Source organism: Delphinapterus leucas, chromosome X, assembly GCF_059928025.1.
Source record: "Delphinapterus leucas isolate spDelLeu-1000000601 "Yukka" chromosome X, BTC_Dleu_Yukka2, whole genome shotgun sequence".
Classification (NCBI taxonomy): domain Eukaryota; kingdom Metazoa; phylum Chordata; class Mammalia; order Artiodactyla; family Monodontidae; genus Delphinapterus; species Delphinapterus leucas.
In genome coordinates, this window is record NC_143150.1 from 3055523 (window position 1) to 3075690 (window position 20168).

General features: G+C 60.0%; 1 protein-coding gene and 2 pseudogenes across 1 annotated transcript; all 3 read right to left on the bottom strand.

The window, feature by feature from the left end:
• Positions 1 to 2129: 2129 nt before the first annotated feature.
• On the bottom strand, positions 2130 to 6008 carry LOC149744152 (paraneoplastic antigen Ma6F-like). The gene has a single exon (XM_089904025.1). It carries the CDS (start codon positions 5490 to 5492, stop codon positions 3117 to 3119), a length of 2376 nt encoding a protein of 791 aa, XP_089760151.1. The 5' UTR covers positions 5493 to 6008; the 3' UTR covers positions 2130 to 3116.
• Positions 6009 to 9307: 3299 nt separating this feature from the next.
• On the bottom strand, positions 9308 to 14005 carry LOC149744153 (paraneoplastic antigen Ma6E pseudogene; annotated as a pseudogene).
• A 2557-nt stretch (positions 14006 to 16562) lies between these two features.
• Positions 16563 to 20168, bottom strand: LOC149744154 (paraneoplastic antigen Ma6E pseudogene; annotated as a pseudogene).

The following is a 20168-nucleotide window of genomic DNA, read 5'->3' on the forward strand; positions in this document are numbered from 1 at the left end:
GCTCTGGGCCCTGGAAGCCGGGCGCCCCGCCATGCATACAGGTCAGACTGCCTCTCTCACCTCCCCACACGGGGGAGTCCTCCCCCGAGCACACTCAGCGCCGGAGGCTCTCGCTTCTCGTACCCCAGACGCACAGCCCACCCGTCTTGCCCCCGCCCACCCGGGAGCTGGAGCCCCCTAACTGCCACGAGCGCCCGCCCCCCCCACCCCACGCCCCGCCCCGGCGGGAGCTCCCCTAACGCCTACCGCACCCGCGCCCGGGAGTCCTCCCCATCGACCCCCGCCTCAGCCAGGAGTAGCTCCCCCTTCCTCCCGCCACACGCAGCAGCCGTTAGCCCTCCCCTCCGGTCTCGGCCCCGGGGGTGGGGCCCGCCCGGGCCGTCCTCCCCACCCCCGCAGCCAGTCGTCCTCTCCTCTGGCCCCCAAAGCCGGCCCCACCCGACCGGCAGGAAGCCCTCCGCTCCGGCCCCCACCCCACGCTTAGCCATTAGCCCCACCCTCTGCACCCCGACTCCAGAACGCCCCCCACCAGCCACCCCGGAAGCCAGCGGTCCTCCCCTCTGACCCGCTCACTGGGGGACCCTTCCCTCAGCCCCCTTCAGCCCGCTACCCTCTGCCGCCGCTCCCCCACTCCCAACCGAGCAGCCCGTAGCCCTCCCCCGACCTCCACTCCTTCCCAGGGCCCCCGGTACCTGCGGAGTCCAGACCCCGGCAAAGCCCCCGCCTGTCTCCTGACTTGCTCTGACTCTGTGGATGGCTCCGGAGTCCCGCTCACGAGGGGCTGAAGAGCTCGTCTCAGCCGAGCAGCCGGGAACTGTGCAGCCGACTGTCCCAGGCACTCTGTGCGAACGCCACGTGGGTTTCCGGGTGTTCCCGGAAGCCCCAGGAAGATGAGGGAGAAAGTTCTAGACGTCGCTTTACAGGGAAAGTGGTTGGATCAGAAGAGCACGTGAGGAGGCGCTTTGCTACGGAAGCAGCAGTAGCCATGCGCACTGAGGGCCTGAGGTCCCAAGGCTTGGCGCCTCCGGAAGCAAAAGACACGCCCATTGGCCTTCCACCAATAGGAAGGCCTCCCTGCAAGGCTGCGGAGTTGGGGGAGCAAACTTGGCGATGCAGAGCCCATTGTGGCAAGTACGTCCATTTGTCTTCACAGGTGGTTTTCTACTGTGATTGATAATGTCATAAACCTATTCTTATTTCTTTGGTTTGTTTTAATTTTTGAATTTTATTTTATGTATTTTTTTATACAGCAGGTTCTTATGAGTTACCCATTTTATACATATTAGTGTACCTTTGTCAATCCCAATCTCCCAATTCATCACACCCCCCGCCCGCCCCCACCATTTTCTCACCTTGGTGCCCATATGTTTGTGCTCTACGTCTGTGTCTCTATTTCTGCCCTGCAAACCGGTTCATCTGTACCATTTATCTAGGTTCCACATATGTGCATTAATACACGATATTTGTTTCTCTCTTTCTGACTTGCTTCACTCTGTATGACGGTCTCTAGATCCATCCACGCATCTACAAATGACCCAGTTTCGTTCCTTTGTACAACTGAGTAATAAATAATAGTAATAAAGCTCTTCTTCATATGGACTGATTTCTTGTCTAGTTGTATCAACTAGCCATCTTCTCACATGGCACAAAAGAATGAGGCAGCCGTCTGGGGCCTCTTTTATAAGGGAGGTAATCATTCATGAGGGCTCCCCCCTCATGGGCTAATCACTTCCCAGGGCCCCACCTCCAAATCCCATCCCTTTGGGGGTTGGAATTTAACAGGTGAATGAGGGGGAGAGGTTTACAAATATTCAGTCCATAGCAGTGTCTGTCCAACTATTGTTGCTCCTATGTTCCCTTTTTCCTGCTGAGATACTCAAGGTTTTCATTTACATTTTAACTTCTCTACTGCCTTTGTAGGCAATTATCAGTTTTCGCTAAAACTTTACAGTTCACCTATGAACTGGAAGAAAAACCCTCACGATGTCTGGGTCTGCAAAGTGCCTACCTTACCCTCTCCCTGGAGAGGTGTCCCATGGGTGCTGAGCAGGAATCGCACTCTGGACCCACGCCCTCACCCGCAGCAGCCCTTTCCCTCCATTGCCCACAGCAGAGGCCAGACTCAGAGGAAACGTTCAGGGAAATTTATTAAAGAGAAACATTGACTGAAACCATTGAACAGAGGGCATAACAACACACAGAGGAACTTCTAACGGCCACCGGAGCCCACGGGTCCCGGCCCCCCCCCAGGGTCCTCCAAAAGGTGCCTCCGCTACACCCCACCCGGCGGCCCTCCGTCTCCCCACAGTCTCCCTTCCTGAGGGCCCCGCGGGTGGCCTCTCGCCAGGAAGATGGGCGCCGGCCATGCCCGCTCCCCCCAGGGCAGACCCTCCATTTCTGGCCCACATGCCTGGGGCCCGGCCCTGCCCTATGGCGGCCACAGGACAGTCCCACAGCAGGGCGCGCGCCACCGAGCCGGGGACGTGGAGTCCCGAGGAACAACGGGGTGGCCCAGCAGAACACAAGCCCTGGGGGGCCTCCCGCAGACATCCTGCAGCCACGGTCAAGGTCTTCCTTCCCAAGGTCCCAGGTGGGATCCCAGGTCCTGGGCTGGGCGCTGGCTGTGACCTCGTCCATCCCGTCCTTCCCGCCAGCTCCTGGGACTGGGCTCGGGGTCTCCACGCCGCGCAGGGTTTTGGGGAACTGCTCAGAGGGGAACACATGCACATTTCCACAACAACAGGCAGCGCTGGGCCTGAATCTATGCCCAGAAAGCACACGTTGAGCTCAGGACACTGGCCCACAGAGACCAGAGCCTTGGCTGGCACGTGGCACACCTCAGGGCTCTGCGGGGGGGCGATGGCTAGGGTGTATGTGTTGGGGGGAGGGGAGCGGGGGCTGGGGGGTTCCTTGACACCTGGGTCCCTCTGGGGCCTAGAGGGACACACTTGGGCTTGCCAGTACAGGGAGCAACCTGCCTCAGGGGATGATGAATAGGGGTCCCCTCTCAGGAGGGAGGCCCAGGCACCTTGAGTAGCCCCTAATATGGGGCCAGTAGGCTGCCAGGCCTGGCCTCCCCCTGCCTCCAAGCCTGGCGGCCCCACGGCCTGCTGAGCCTACTGGCCCGAGGTGGACCCCGGGGGGCTCATCTCTGCAGCCCCGTCCTCATTTCCCGGCTCTTTTGGGATGGGCTTGAGCCCCTCCTCGGGGCTCTCCTCGGCCTCCTGGCCTCCTGCCTGGGCGAGGCCCTCTGGCTCCCAGCCAGGACCTCCTGGGGCCACCGGGGAAGCACTGCCCATCCGGCCAGGCATGGGGACTCTGGGGGCATCTGAGGGTCTTGCCTGACCTAGGCCCGCAGGGGCGGCAGCACTTCCGTCTTCCTGAGTGGCCGCGGACGCCTTGCTGGTCTCCCCAGGGCCAGGGGCTGCCCTGGCGGCACCATGGTCTTCAGGGGCTGCCCTGGTGGCACCATGGTCTTCAGGGGCCGCCTCGCCAGCCTTGGCAGTGCCGGCAACTGCCGCACTGGCCTCCTCACGTGCCGGGTGGTCCTCGGCGCTCCCTTCCTTGGAACGGGCGGCCTGGGCGGTGGCATCTTCACCGGCCGGGGAGGCCTTGGTGCCATGTGCAGTGGTACCTGCGGTGATGGCCTCATGGGCCGCGGCGGCCTGGGCGGCTGCTGCCAGGACTCCAACGTCCACACGGGCCTCTTCCTGCCCTGGGAAGTGCTCCCTGCTAGCCGGGCCGGCCTCCCAGGCCTCGGTCTTCTGGATGAGCCGCAGCATCCCCGCAAAGCCGGGAGGCCACCTCCTCAGCCGCATCGTCCTCAGCGTGTCCCGGAGCGTGTCGTTCAGCCGGGCCCGCATCAGCACCTGCCGGGCACGCGCCTGGTCCGCCATGGCCGGGTGGATGGCCCCCTTCTCCAGGGCCGACTGCAGCAGGCCTTCCAGGCGCCTCACGTACGCAGAGAGAGTCTCCTGGGGCCGCTGGGCACAGGTCACGAACTTCAGCCGAGCACTCCCCCGGGGGTCCTTGTTCCCAAACACCTGCACCAGCGCGGCCAGGCAGTCCTGGGCAGCCAGCTCGGGATCTTCCGCCAGGAGGCCGCGCAGGAGGTCCAGCGCGGGGCCGCGCAAGCTCTCCACCAGCCTCCTCCTCCTCTCCCTCTCAGACACGTGGCGCCACAGGTGCAGCATGTCGTTGGCCTGCTCCAGCCAGCTCTCAGAGGACTCTTCCCCGTGGCCCGGCTCTTCCATCCCAGAGAAGGTTCCCAGCTCCTGGTAGCCCATGCCGTGTAGCACGGGCTGCAGGGCCTGCCTCCACTGCTGGGTCCCGGGCCCTGCCTCACCCATGGCGCCTGCCACTGTCACAACTGCTTCCTCAGGCGCAGTCATTGCCTGGCCTGTGGGTCCTGCCATACTCAGAAGTCCTGCCACGCCTGCAACATTTCTGTAACCTGCAGCTCCTTCCTCATCTGACTCAGCTCCTGCTTCACCTTCAGCTCCTGCTTCACCCTCAGCTCCTGCTTCACCCTCAGCTCCTTCCGCACCTGCAGCTCCTTCCTCATCTGACTCAGCTCCTGCTTCACCTTCATCTCCTGCTTCACCTGCAGCTCCTTCCTCACCTGCAGCTCCTGCCTCACCTGCAACTCCTGCCTCACCTGAGGTTCCGTCGTCACCTGCAGCTCCTTCCTCATCTGACACTCCTGCTTCACCTTCAGCTCCTGCTCGACCCTCAGATCTTTCCCCACCTGTAGCTCCTGCCTCACCTGAGGCTCCCTCCTCACCTGCAGCTCCTTCCTCACCTGAATCTCCTGCCTCACCTGCAGCTCCCTCGTCACCTGCAGCTCCTTCCTCACCTGCATCTCCTGCCTCACCTGCAGCTCCCTCCTCACCTGCACCTCCCTCCTCACCTGCACCTCCCTCACCTTCAGCACCCTCCTCACCTGCAGCTCCTGCCTCACCTTCAGCTCCCTCCTCACCTTCAGCTCCCTCCTCACCTTCAGCTCCCTCCTCACCTAAGGCTTCCTCCTCACCTCTGTCTCCCTCCACACCTGCGACTCCCGCCTCCCCTGCAGCTTCCTCCTCCCCTGCAGTTCCTGAGTGACCTGCAGTTCCTGCCTCACCTGCCCTGCCAACCACTGCTTGTCTCTGGGGCTGCGCAGGGACATTGGGTCTATCCTGTGAATCAGCATCAGGGGCCTGGGGCAGGCAGACCACAGTCCAGGGCCCTCCCTTGCCTGGTATTTGGCGGGGGAGCAAGCTTCGATTTAAACACTCAGCAAACTCGACCAGGGCAACACTCGACCCCAGCTCCTTTCTGTAGACCTTGCCCAGCACTCGGTACCTGCCCAGGGAACGCAGGGCAGCCTGCACAGCCTCCTGGAATTCCTGGTCTTTGCAGTCATCTGGGATTCCCAGGATGAGCAGAGATCGCTGAGCGTTCACGCCCATCGACCTGCACCAGTCCCGCAATACCGCCAGAGCCGTCGCCATCTTCGAGGACCTGAGGGTGGGGGGAAGCGATCAAACAGGTGTGCACAGGCTGTTGAAGTGTGGGAATCGGCCTGTGGGTGCAAAGAGGAGAGGATCATGTTTGTGCCACACAGGCCACCCTAGTGCCCCTCACAGCAGCAGCCTGGAGCACCTCCCTGCCCTGTTTGGTTTGTTTGACTTTAGGAAACTTTTTAAATAAATTCCATTTATTTACAGGATAGAAGGCTAGGGACTTCCCTGGTGGTGCAGTGGGTAAGAATCCACCTGTCAGTGCAGGGGACACAGGTTCGATCCCTGGTCCGGGAAGATCCCACAAGCCGCGGAGCCACTAACCCCGCGCGCCGCAACCACTGACCCAGCGCTCTAGAGCCCACGAGCCACAACTACTGAGTCCACGTGACACAACTACTGAAGCCCACATGCCTGGAGCCCGTGCTCTGCAACAAGAGAAGCCACCGTAATGAGAGGCCTGCGCACCGCAACGAAGAGTAGCCGCCGCTCGCTGCACCTAGAGAAAGCCCGCGCGCAGCAACAAAGACCTAACGCAGCCAAAAGTAAAAATAAAATTTAAAAATAATAACAAAAGAGCACTTGTTGCGTACGACTCAAGAAACAATAATAAAATAAAATAAAATAAAATAACGTTTTAAAAAAAGACAGATAGAAGGCTCGTCACCTTTTCTACATTTCTGGCCTCAGCTTTAGGAAGCTGCCTTTTTCCCAAGGAATGTTTCAAGTCTTCCAATTTGTTAGCATAAACATTTCCATAATATCCCATAATATTCCCCTATATCCTCTTTGTTAATGTACATCTGATCCGTAACGTTGGCCCTCTTTCATTCCTCATATTGGTGATCAGCGTTCTTTCTATTTTTCCGTGATTCATCGTTCTAGGACTTTCTCGGTTTCCTTGCTCTTTTGAAAGAAGCGCATGGCTTTGTTCATCGTGTCCATAATTTGCTTTCTATCACTGATTTCCTCTCTTAGCTCTCTTATTACTTCATTTTATGTTTCCTTTGCTCTTCTTCTAGCATCTCTAAATGGACTGTTAGCTCACTGAATTTATGTCCTGACTCTTTTCTAACAGAAGCATTTAGGGGAATACAGTTTCCTCCTGTCGCTTTTTGCTGCCTCCCACTAATTTTGGTAAGTTGTGCTTTTTTAGTATTCACGTTGAAATATTTTCTAAGTCCCTCTGTGATTTTTTCTTTGATCCATGGGTTTCCCAATATTTGAAGATATATTATCATTAGTACCATCAAATAGAATTCCCCCGTGATGAGAAAACCTATCATGTAAACTTGCAATACTGCTAAATTTATGGAGACTTTTTTACAACTCTGGTATGGCGTGTCCGGGTGAATGTGCAAAGCACCCTCGTAAAGAATCTGCGTACTCTGTGCGGAGGCCAGGGCCTTGCCCTGCCCACCCACCTCTGCAATTCCTGTGCCACCCGGACAGAGGCGACCTGAAGCTCTCGATGCCTAATGCAGTGGGCCAGAGCCCCTCCCTGGACCCCCACAAATCCATCTGCCATGGCCAACAGCCTCCACCAGATCACAGCAGCCCCAGCGCCTCCCCCTCTCAGCATCACTTACGCGCCCCGTGGCCAGGCGGCTCCTCCCCGGCCCCTCGCACTACATCCCCTCCATACACCCTCCCCCACCCACCAGCTGGTGGCGCTCCGCTCTGGGCCCTGGAAGCCGGGCGCCCCGCCATGCATACAGGTCAGACTGCCTCTCTCACCTCCCCACACGGGGGAGTCCTCCCCCGAGCACACTCAGCGCCGGAGGCTCTCGCTTCTCGTACCCCAGACGCACAGCCCACCCGTCTTGCCCCCGCCCACCCGGGAGCTGGAGCCCCCTAACTGCCACGAGCGCCCGCCCCCCCCACCCCACGCCCCGCCCCGGCGGGAGCTCCCCTAACGCCTACCGCACCCGCGCCCGGGAGTCCTCCCCATCGACCCCCGCCTCAGCCAGGAGTAGCTCCCCCTTCCTCCCGCCACACGCAGCAGCCGTTAGCCCTCCCCTCCGGTCTCGGCCCCGGGGGTGGGGCCCGCCCGGGCCGTCCTCCCCACCCCCGCAGCCAGTCGTCCTCTCCTCTGGCCCCCAAAGCCGGCCCCACCCGACCGGCAGGAAGCCCTCCGCTCCGGCCCCCACCCCACGCTTAGCCATTAGCCCCACCCTCTGCACCCCGACTCCAGAACGCCCCCCACCAGCCACCCCGGAAGCCAGCGGTCCTCCCCTCTGACCCGCTCACTGGGGGACCCTTCCCTCAGCCCCCTTCAGCCCGCTACCCTCTGCCGCCGCTCCCCCACTCCCAACCGAGCAGCCCGTAGCCCTCCCCCGACCTCCACTCCTTCCCAGGGCCCCCGGTACCTGCGGAGTCCAGACCCCGGCAAAGCCCCCGCCTGTCTCCTGACTTGCTCTGACTCTGTGGATGGCTCCGGAGTCCCGCTCACGAGGGGCTGAAGAGCTCGTCTCAGCCGAGCAGCCGGGAACTGTGCAGCCGACTGTCCCAGGCACTCTGTGCGAACGCCACGTGGGTTTCCGGGTGTTCCCGGAAGCCCCAGGAAGATGAGGGAGAAAGTTCTAGACGTCGCTTTACAGGGAAAGTGGTTGGATCAGAAGAGCACGTGAGGAGGCGCTTTGCTACGGAAGCAGCAGTAGCCATGCGCACTGAGGGCCTGAGGTCCCAAGGCTTGGCGCCTCCGGAAGCAAAAGACACGCCCATTGGCCTTCCACCAATAGGAAGGCCTCCCTGCAAGGCTGCGGAGTTGGGGGAGCAAACTTGGCGATGCAGAGCCCATTGTGGCAAGTACGTCCATTTGTCTTCACAGGTGGTTTTCTACTGTGATTGATAATGTCATAAACCTATTCTTATTTCTTTGGTTTGTTTTAATTTTTGAATTTTATTTTATGTATTTTTTTATACAGCAGGTTCTTATGAGTTACCCATTTTATACATATTAGTGTACCTTTGTCAATCCCAATCTCCCAATTCATCACACCCCCCGCCCGCCCCCACCATTTTCTCACCTTGGTGCCCATATGTTTGTGCTCTACGTCTGTGTCTCTATTTCTGCCCTGCAAACCGGTTCATCTGTACCATTTATCTAGGTTCCACATATGTGCATTAATACACGATATTTGTTTCTCTCTTTCTGACTTGCTTCACTCTGTATGACGGTCTCTAGATCCATCCACGCATCTACAAATGACCCAGTTTCGTTCCTTTGTACAACTGAGTAATAAATAATAGTAATAAAGCTCTTCTTCATATGGACTGATTTCTTGTCTAGTTGTATCAACTAGCCACCTTCTCACATGGCACAAAAGAATGAGGCAGCCGTCTGGGGCCTCTTTTATAAGGGAGGTAATCATTCATGAGGGCTCCCCCCTCATGGGCTAATCACTTCCCAGGGCCCCACCTCCAAATCCCATCCCTTTGGGGGTTAGAATTTAACAGGTGAATGAGGGGGAGAGGTTTACAAATATTCAGTCCATAGCAGTGTCTGTCCAACTATTGTTGCTCCTATGTTCCCTTTTTCCTGCTGAGATACTCAAGGTTTTCATTTACATTTTAACTTCTCTACTGCCTTTGTAGGCAATTATCAGTTTTCGCTAAAACTTTACAGTTCACCTATGAACTGGAAGAAAAACCCTCACGATGTCTGGGTCTGCAAAGTGCCTACCTTACCCTCTCCCTGGAGAGGTGTCCCATGGGTGCTGAGCAGGAATCGCACTCTGGACCCACGCCCTCACCCGCAGCAGCCCTTTCCCTCCATTGCCCACAGCAGAGGCCAGACTCAGAGGAAACGTTCAGGGAAATTTATTAAAGAGAAACATTGACTGAAACCATTGAACAGAGGGCATAACAACACACAGAGGAACTTCTAACGGCCACCGGAGCCCACGGGTCCCGGCCCCCCCCCCAGGGTCCTCCAAAAGGTGCCTCCGCTACACCCCACCCGGCGGCCCTCCGTCTCCCCACAGTCTCCCTTCCTGAGGGCCCCGCGGGTGGCCTCTCGCCAGGAAGATGGGCGCCGGCCATGCCCGCTCCCCCCAGGGCAGACCCTCCATTTCTGGCCCACATGCCTGGGGCCCGGCCCTGCCCTATGGCGGCCACAGGACAGTCCCACAGCAGGGCGCGCGCCACCGAGCCGGGGACGTGGAGTCCCGAGGAACAACGGGGTGGCCCAGCAGAACACAAGCCCTGGGGGGCCTCCCGCAGACCTCCTGCAGCCACGGTCAAGGTCTTCCTTCCCAAGGTCCCAGGTGGGATCCCAGGTCCTGGGCTGGGCGCTGGCTGTGACCTCGTCCATCCCGTCCTTCCTGCCAGCTCCTGGGACTGGGCTCGGGGTCTCCATGCCGCGCAGGGTTTGGGGGAACTGCTCAGAGGGGAACACATGCACATTTCCACAACAACAGGCAGCGCTGGGCCTGAATCTATGCCCAGAAAGCACACGTTGAGCTCACGACACTGGCCCACAGAGACCAGAGCCTTGGCTGGCACGTGGCACACCTCAGGGCTCTGCGGGGGGGCGATGGCTAGGGTGTGTGTGTTGGGGGGAGGGGAGCGGGGGCTGGGGGGTTCCTTGACACCTGGGTCCCTCTGGGGCCTAGAGGGACACATTTGGGCTTGCCAGCACAGGGAGCAACCTGCCTCAGGGGATGATGAATAGGGGTCCTCTCTCAGGAGGGAGGCCCAGGCACCTTGAGTAGCCCCTAATATGGGGCCAGTAGGCTGCCAGGCCTGGCCTCCCCCTGCCTCCAAGCCTGGCGGCCCCACGGCCTGCTGAGCCTACTGGCCCGAGGTGGACCCCGGGGGGCTCATCTCTGCAGCCCCGTCCTCATTTCCCGGCTCTTTTGGGATGGGCTTGAGCCCCTCCTCGGGGCTCTCCTCGGCCTCCTGGCCTCCTGCCTGGGCGAGGCCCTCTGGCTCCCAGCCAGGACCTCCTGGGGCCACCGGGGAAGCACTGCCCATCCGGCCAGGCATGGGGACTCTGGGGGCATCTGAGGGTCTTGCCTGACCTAGGCCCGCAGGGGCGGCAGCACTTCCGTCTTCCTGAGTGGCCGCGGACGCCTTGCTGGTCTCCCCAGGGCCAGGGGCTGCCCTGGCGGCACCATGGTCTTCAGGGGCTGCCCTGGCGGCACCATGGTCTTCAGGGGCCGCCTCGCCAGCCCTGGCAGTGCCGGCAACTGCCGCACTGGCCTCCTCACGTGCCGGGTGGTCCTCGGCGCTCCCTTCCTTGGAACGGGCGGCCTGGGCGGTGGCATCTTCACCGGCCGGGGAGGCCTTGGTGCCATGTGCAGTGGTACCTGCGGTGATGGCCTCATGGGCCGCGGCGGCCTGGGCGGCTGCTGCCAGGACTCCAACGTCCACACGGGCCTCTTCCTGCCCTGGGAAGTGCTCCCTGCTAGCCGGGCCGGCCTCCCAGGCCTCGGTCTTCTGGATGAGCCGCAGCATCCCCGCAAAGCCGGGAGGCCTCCTCCTCAGCCGCATCGTCCTCAGCGTGTCCCGGAGCGTGTCGTGCAGCCGGGCCCGCATCAGCACCTGCCGGGCGCGCGCCTGGTCCGCCATGGCCGGGTGGATGGCCCCCTTCTCCAGGGCCGACTGCAGCAGGCCTTCCAGGCGCCTCACGTACGCAGAGAGAGTCTCCTGGGGCCGCTGGGCACAGGTCACGAACTTCAGCCGAGCACTCCCCCGGGGGTCCTTGTTCCCAAACACCTGCACCAGCGCGGCCAGGCAGTCCTGGGCAGCCAGCTCGGGATCTTCCGCCAGGAGGCCGCGCAGGAGGTCCAGCGCGGGGCCGCGCAAGCTCTCCACCAGCCTCCTCCTCCTCTCCCTCTCAGACACGTGGCGCCACAGGTGCAGCATGTCGTTGGCCTGCTCCAGCCAGCTCTCAGAGGACTCTTCCCCGTGGCCCGGCTCTTCCATCCCAGAGAAGGTTCCCAGCTCCTGGTAGCCCATGCCGTGTAGCACGGGCTGCAGGGCCTGCCTCCACTGCTGGGTCCCGGGCCCTGCCTCACCCATGGCGCCTGCCACTGTCACAACTGCTTCCTCAGGCGCAGTCATTGCCTGGCCTGTGGGTCCTGCCATACTCAGAAGTCCTGCCACGCCTGCAACATTTCTGTAACCTGCAGCTCCTTCCTCATCTGACTCAGCTCCTGCTTCACCTTCAGCTCCTGCTTCACCCTCAGCTCCTGCTTCACCCTCAGCTCCTTCCGCACCTGCAGCTCCTTCCTCATCTGACTCAGCTCCTGCTTCACCTTCATCTCCTGCTTCACCTGCAGCTCCTTCCTCACCTGCAGCTCCTGCCTCACCTGCAACTCCTGCCTCACCTGAGGTTCCGTCGTCACCTGCAGCTCCATCCTCATCTGACACTCCTGCTTCACCTTCAGCTCCTGCTCGACCCTCAGATCTTTCCCCACCTGTAGCTCCTGCCTCACCTGAGGCTCCCTCCTCACCTGCAGCTCCTTCCTCACCTGAATCTCCTGCCTCACCTGCAGCTCCCTCGTCACCTGCAGCTCCTTCCTCACCTGCATCTCCTGCCTCACCTGCAGCTCCCTCCTCACCTGCACCTCCCTCCTCACCTGCACCTCCCTCACCTTCAGCTCCCTCCTCACCTGCAGCTCCCGCCTCACCTTCAGCTCCCTCCTCACCTGCAGCTCCCTCCTCACCTGCACCTCCCTCCTCACCTGCACCTCCCTCCTCACCTTCAGCTCCCTCCTCACCTTCAGCTCCCTCCTCACCTAAGGCTTCCTCCTCACCTCTGTCTCCCTCCACACCTGCGACTCCCGCCTCCCCTGCAGCTTCCTCCTCCCCTGCAGTTCCTGAGTGACCTGCAGTTCCTGCCTCACCTGCCCTGCCAACCACTGCTTGTCTCTGGGGCTGCGCAGGGACATTGGGTCTATCCTGTGAATCAGCATCAGGGGCCTGGGGCAGGCAGACCACAGTCCAGGGCCCTCCCTTGCCTGGTATTTGGCGGGGGAGCAAGCTTCGATTTAAACACTCAGCAAACTCGACCAGGGCAACACTCGACCTCAGCTCCTTTCTGTAGACCTTGCCCAGCACTCGGTACCTGCCCAGGGAACGCAGGGCAGCCTGCACAGCCTCCTGGAATTCCTGGTCTTTGCAGTCATCTGGGATTCCCAGGATGAGCAGAGATCGCTGAGCGTTCACGCCCATCGACCTGCACCAGTCCCGCAATACCGCCAGAGCCGTCGCCATCTTCGAGGACCTGAGGGTGGGGGGAAGCGATCAAACAGGTGTGCACAGGCTGTTGAAGTGTGGGAATCGGCCTGTGGGTGCAAAGAGGAGAGGATCATGTTTGTGCCACACAGGCCACCCTAGTGCCCCTCACAGCAGCAGCCTGGAGCACCTCCCTGCCCTGTTTGGTTTGTTTGACTTTAGGAAACTTTTAAAATAAATTCCATTTATTTACAGGATAGAAGGCTAGGGACTTCCCTGGTGGCGCAGTGGGTAAGAATCCACCTGTCAGTGCAGGGGACACAGGTTCGATCCCTGGTCCGGGAAGATCCCACAAGCCGCGGAGCCACTAACCCCGCGCGCCGCAACCACTGACCCAGCGCTCTAGAGCCCACGAGCCACAACTACTGAGTCCACGTGACACAACTACTGAAGCCCACATGCCTGGAGCCCGTGCTCTGCAACAAGAGAAGCCACCGTAATGAGAGGCCTGCGCACCGCAACGAAGAGTAGCCGCCGCTCGCTGCACCTAGAGAAAGCCCGCGCGCAGCAACAAAGACCCAACGCAGCCAAAAGTAAAAATAAAATTTAAAAATAATAACAAAAGAGCACTTGTTGCGTACGACTCAAGAAACAATAATAAAATAAAATAAAATAAAATAACGTTTTAAAAAAAGACAGATAGAAGGCTCGTCACCTTTTCTACATTTCTGGCCTCAGCTTTAGGAAGCTGCCTTTTTCCCAAGGAATGTTTCAAGTCTTCCAATTTGTTAGCATAAACATTTCCATAATATCCCATAATATTCCCCTATATCCTCTTTGTTAATGTACATCTGATCCGTAACGTTGGCCCTCTTTCATTCCTCATATTGGTGATCAGCGTTCTTTCTATTTTTCCGTGATTCATCGTTCTAGGACTTTCTCGGTTTCCTTGCTCTTTTGAAAGAAGCGCATGGCTTTGTTCATCGTGTCCATAATTTGCTTTCTATCACTGATTTCCTCTCTTAGCTCTCTTATTACTTCATTTTATGTTTCCTTTGCTCTTCTTCTAGCATCTCTAAATGGACTGTTAGCTCACTGAATTTATGTCCTGACTCTTTTCTAACAGAAGCATTTAGGGGAATACAGTTTCCTCCTGTCGCTTTTTGCTGCCTCCCACTAATTTTGGTAAGTTGTGCTTTTTTAGTATTCACGTTGAAATATTTTCTAAGTCCCTCTGTGATTTTTTCTTTGATCCATGGGTTTCCCAATATTTGAAGATATATTATCATTAGTACCATCAAATAGAATTCCCCCGTGATGAGAAAACCTATCATGTAAACTTGCAATACTGCTGAATTTATGGAGACTTTTTTACAACTCTGGTATGGCGTGTCCGGGTGAATGTGCAAAGCACCCTCGTAAAGAATCTGCGTACTCTGTGCGGAGGCCAGGGCCTTGCCCTGCCCACCCACCTCTGCAATTCCTGTGCCACCCGGACAGAGGCGACCTGAAGCTCTCGATGCCTAATGCAGTGGGCCAGAGCCCCTCCCTGGACCCCCACAAATCCATCTGCCATGGCCAACAGCCTCCACCAGATCACAGCAGCCCCAGCGCCTCCCCCTCTCAGCATCACTTACGCGCCCCGTGGCCAGGCGGCTCCTCCCCGGCCCCTCGCACTACATCCCCTCCATACACCCTCCCCCACCCACCAGCTGGTGGCGCTCCGCTCTGGGCCCTGGAAGCCGGGCGCCCCGCCATGCATACAGGTCAGACTGCCTCTCTCACCTCCCCACACGGGGGAGTCCTCCCCCGAGCACACTCAGCGCCGGAGGCTCTCGCTTCTCGTACCCCAGACGCACAGCCCACCCGTCTTGCCCCCGCCCACCCGGGAGCTGGAGCCCCCTAACTGCCACGAGCGCCCGCCCCCCCCACCCCACGCCCCGCCCCGGCGGGAGCTCCCCTAACGCCTACCGCACCCGCGCCCGGGAGTCCTCCCCATCGACCCCCGCCTCAGCCAGGAGTAGCTCCCCCTTCCTCCCGCCACACGCAGCAGCCGTTAGCCCTCCCCTCCGGTCTCGGCCCCGGGGGTGGGGCCCGCCCGGGCCGTCCTCCCCACCCCCGCAGCCAGTCGTCCTCTCCTCTGGCCCCCAAAGCCGGCCCCACCCGACCGGCAGGAAGCCCTCCGCTCCGGCCCCCACCCCACGCTTAGCCATTAGCCCCACCCTCTGCACCCCGACTCCAGAACGCCCCCCACCAGCCACCCCGGAAGCCAGCGGTCCTCCCCTCTGACCCGCTCACTGGGGGACCCTTCCCTCAGCCCCCTTCAGCCCGCTACCCTCTGCCGCCGCTCCCCCACTCCCAACCGAGCAGCCCGTAGCCCTCCCCCGACCTCCACTCCTTCCCAGGGCCCCCGGTACCTGCGGAGTCCAGACCCCGGCAAAGCCCCCGCCTGTCTCCTGACTTGCTCTGACTCTGTGGATGGCTCCGGAGTCCCGCTCACGAGGGGCTGAAGAGCTCGTCTCAGCCGAGCAGCCGGGAACTGTGCAGCCGACTGTCCCAGGCACTCTGTGCGAACGCCACGTGGGTTTCCGGGTGTTCCCGGAAGCCCCAGGAAGATGAGGGAGAAAGTTCTAGACGTCGCTTTACAGGGAAAGTGGTTGGATCAGAAGAGCACGTGAGGAGGCGCTTTGCTACGGAAGCAGCAGTAGCCATGCGCACTGAGGGCCTGAGGTCCCAAGGCTTGGCGCCTCCGGAAGCAAAAGACACGCCCATTGGCCTTCCACCAATAGGAAGGCCTCCCTGCAAGGCTGCGGAGTTGGGGGAGCAAACTTGGCGATGCAGAGCCCATTGTGGCAAGTACGTCCATTTGTCTTCACAGGTGGTTTTCTACTGTGATTGATAATGTCATAAACCTATTCTTATTTCTTTGGTTTGTTTTAATTTTTGAATTTTATTTTATGTATTTTTTTATACAGCAGGTTCTTATGAGTTACCCATTTTATACATATTAGTGTACCTTTGTCAATCCCAATCTCCCAATTCATCACACCCCCCGCCCGCCCCCACCATTTTCTCACCTTGGTGCCCATATGTTTGTGCTCTACGTCTGTGTCTCTATTTCTGCCCTGCAAACCGGTTCATCTGTACCATTTATCTAGGTTCCACATATGTGCATTAATACACGATATTTGTTTCTCTCTTTCTGACTTGCTTCACTCTGTATGACGGTCTCTAGATCCATCCACGCATCTACAAATGACCCAGTTTCGTTCCTTTGTACAACTGAGTAATAAATAATAGTAATAAAGCTCTTCTTCATATGGACTGATTTCTTGTCTAGTTGTATCAACTAGCCATCTTCTCACATGGCACAAAAGAATGAGGCAGCCGTCTGGGGCCTCTTTTATAAGGGAGGTAATCATTCATGAGGGCTCCCCCCTCATGGGCTAATCACTTCCCAGGGCCCCACCTCCAAATCCCATCCCTTTGGGGGTTGGAATTTAACAGGTGAATGAGGGGGAGAGGTTTACAAATATTCAGTCCATAGCAGTGTCTGTCCAACTATTGTTGCTCCTATGTTCCCTTTTTCCTGCTGAGATACTCAAGGTTTTCATTTACATTTTAACTTCTCTACTGCCTTTGTAGGCAATTATCAGTTTTCGCTAAAACTTTACAGTTCACCTATGAACTGGAAGAAAAACCCTCACGATGTCTGGGTCTGCAAAGTGCCTACCTTACCCTCTCCCTGGAGAGGTGTCCCATGGGTGCTGAGCAGGAATCGCACTCTGGACCCACGCCCTCACCCGCAGCAGCCCTTTCCCTCCATTGCCCACAGCAGAGGCCAGACTCAGAGGAAACGTTCAGGGAAATTTATTAAACAGAAACATTGACTGAAACCATTGAACAGAGGGCATAACAACACACAGAGGAACTTCTAACGGCCACCGGAGCCCACGGGTCCCGGCCCCCCCCCAGGGTCCTCCAAAAGGTGCCTCCGCTACACCCCACCCGGCGGCCCTCCGTCTCCCCACAGTCTCCCTTCCTGAGGGCCCCGCGGGTGGCCTCTCGCCAGGAAGATGGGCGCCGGCCATGCCCGCTCCCCCCAGGGCAGACCCTCCATTTCTGGCCCACATGCCTGGGGCCCGGCCCTGCCCTATGGCGGCCACAGGACAGTCCCACAGCAGGGCGCGCGCCACCGAGCCGGGGACGTGGAGTCCCGAGGAACAACGGGGTGGCCCAGCAGAACACAAGCCCTGGGGGGCCTCCCGCAGACATCCTGCAGCCACGGTCAAGGTCTTCCTTCCCAAGGTCCCAGGTGGGATCCCAGGTCCTGGGCTGGGCGCTGGCTGTGACCTCGTCCATCCCGTCCTTCCCGCCAGCTCCTGGGACTGGGCTCGGGGTCTCCACGCCGCGCAGGGTTTTGGGGAACTGCTCAGAGGGGAACACATGCACATTTCCACAACAACAGGCAGCGCTGGGCCTGAATCTATGCCCAGAAAGCACACGTTGAGCTCAGGACACTGGCCCACAGAGACCAGAGCCTTGGCTGGCACGTGGCACACCTCAGGGCTCTGCGGGGGGGCGATGGCTAGGGTGTATGTGTTGGGGGGAGGGGAGCGGGGGCTGGGGGGTTCCTTGACACCTGGGTCCCTCTGGGGCCTAGAGGGACACACTTGGGCTTGCCAGTACAGGGAGCAACCTGCCTCAGGGGATGATGAATAGGGGTCCCCTCTCAGGAGGGAGGCCCAGGCACCTTGAGTAGCCCCTAATATGGGGCCAGTAGGCTGCCAGGCCTGGCCTCCCCCTGCCTCCAAGCCTGGCGGCCCCACGGCCTGCTGAGCCTACTGGCCCGAGGTGGACCCCGGGGGGCTCATCTCTGCAGCCCCGTCCTCATTTCCCGGCTCTTTTGGGATGGGCTTGAGCCCCTCCTCGGGGCTCTCCTCGGCCTCCTGGCCTCCTGCCTGGGCGAGGCCCTCTGGCTCCCAGCCAGGACCTCCTGGGGCCACCGGGGAAGCACTGCCCATCCGGCCAGGCATGGGGACTCTGGGGGCATCTGAGGGTCTTGCCTGACCTAGGCCCGCAGGGGCGGCAGCACTTCCGTCTTCCTGAGTGGCCGCGGACGCCTTGCTGGTCTCCCCAGGGCCAGGGGCTGCCCTGGCGGCACCATGGTCTTCAGGGGCTGCCCTGGTGGCACCATGGTCTTCAGGGGCCGCCTCGCCAGCCTTGGCAGTGCCGGCAACTGCCGCACTGGCCTCCTCACGTGCCGGGTGGTCCTCGGCGCTCCCTTCCTTGGAACGGGCGGCCTGGGCGGTGGCATCTTCACCGGCCGGGGAGGCCTTGGTGCCATGTGCAGTGGTACCTGCGGTGATGGCCTCATGGGCCGCGGCGGCCTGGGCGGCTGCTGCCAGGACTCCAACGTCCACACGGGCCTCTTCCTGCCCTGGGAAGTGCTCCCTGCTAGCCGGGCCGGCCTCCCAGGCCTCGGTCTTCTGGATGAGCCGCAGCATCCCCGCAAAGCCGGGAGGCCACCTCCTCAGCCGCATCGTCCTCAGCGTGTCCCGGAGCGTGTCGTTCAGCCGGGCCCGCATCAGCACCTGCCGGGCACGCGCCTGGTCCGCCATGGCCGGGTGGATGGCCCCCTTCTCCAGGGCCGACTGCAGCAGGCCTTCCAGGCGCCTCACGTACGCAGAGAGAGTCTCCTGGGGCCGCTGGGCACAGGTCACGAACTTCAGCCGAGCACTCCCCCGGGGGTCCTTGTTCCCAAACACCTGCACCAGCGCGGCCAGGCAGTCCTGGGCAGCCAGCTCGGGATCTTCCGCCAGGAGGCCGCGCAGGAGGTCCAGCGCGGGGCCGCGCAAGCTCTCCACCAGCCTCCTCCTCCTCTCCCTCTCAGACACGTGGCGCCACAGGTGCAGCATGTCGTTGGCCTGCTCCAGCCAGCTCTCAGAGGACTCTTCCCCGTGGCCCGGCTCTTCCATCCCAGAGAAGGTTCCCAGCTCCTGGTAGCCCATGCCGTGTAGCACGGGCTGCAGGGCCTGCCTCCACTGCTGGGTCCCGGGCCCTGCCTCACCCATGGCGCCTGCCACTGTCACAACTGCTTCCTCAGGCGCAGTCATTGCCTGGCCTGTGGGTCCTGCCATACTCAGAAGTCCTGCCACGCCTGCAACATTTCTGTAACCTGCAGCTCCTTCCTCATCTGACTCAGCTCCTGCTTCACCTTCAGCTCCTGCTTCACCCTCAGCTCCTGCTTCACCCTCAGCTCCTTCCGCACCTGCAGCTCCTTCCTCATCTGACTCAGCTCCTGCTTCACCTTCATCTCCTGCTTCACCTGCAGCTCCTTCCTCACCTGCAGCTCCTGCCTCACCTGCAACTCCTGCCTCACCTGAGGTTCCGTCGTCACCTGCAGCTCCTTCCTCATCTGACACTCCTGCTTCACCTTCAGCTCCTGCTCGACCCTCAGATCTTTCCCCACCTGTAGCTCCTGCCTCACCTGAGGCTCCCTCCTCACCTGCAGCTCCTTCCTCACCTGAATCTCCTGCCTCACCTGCAGCTCCCTCGTCACCTGCAGCTCCTTCCTCACCTGCATCTCCTGCCTCACCTGCAGCTCCCTCCTCACCTGCACCTCCCTCCTCACCTGCACCTCCCTCACCTTCAGCTCCCTCCTCACCTGCAGCTCCTGCCTCACCTTCAGCTCCCTCCTCACCTGCAGCTCCCTCCTCACCTGCACCTCCCTCCTCACCTGCACCTCCCTCCTCACCTTCAGCTCCCTCCTCACCTTCAGCTCCCTCCTCACCTAAGGCTTCCTCCTCACCTCTGTCTCCCTCCACACCTGCGACTCCCGCCTCCCCTGCAGCTTCCTCCTCCCCTGCAGTTCCTGAGTGACCTGCAGTTCCTGCCTCACCTGCCCTGCCAACCACTGCTTGTCTCTGGGGCTGCGCAGGGACATTGGGTCTATCCTGTGAATCAGCATCAGGGGCCTGGGGCAGGCAGACCACAGTCCAGGGCCCTCCCTTGCCTGGTATTTGGCGGGGGAGCAAGCTTCGATTTAAACACTCAGCAAACTCGACCAGGGCAACACTCGACCCCAGCTCCTTTCTGTAGACCTTGCCCAGCACTCGGTACCTGCCCAGGGAACGCAGGGCAGCCTGCACAGCCTCCTGGAATTCCTGGTCTTTGCAGTCATCTGGGATTCCCAGGATGAGCAGAGATCGCTGAGCGTTCACGCCCATCGACCTGCACCAGTCCCGCAATACCGCCAGAGCCGTCGCCATCTTCGAGGACCTGAGGGTGGGGGGAAGCGATCAAACAGGTGTGCACAGGCTGTTGAAGTGTGGGAATCGGCCTGTGGGTGCAAAGAGGAGAGGATCATGTTTGTGCCACACAGGCCACCCTAGTGCCCCTCACAGCAGCAGCCTGGAGCACCTCCCTGCCCTGTTTGGTTTGTTTGACTTTAGGAAACTTTTAAAATAAATTCCATTTATT

Excerpts from the sequence above, each read along its gene's own strand:
- LOC149744152 (XM_089904025.1), bottom strand. The coding sequence starts at position 5,492 with ATGGCGACGGCTCTGGCGGTATTGCGGGACTGGTGCAGGTCGATGGGC.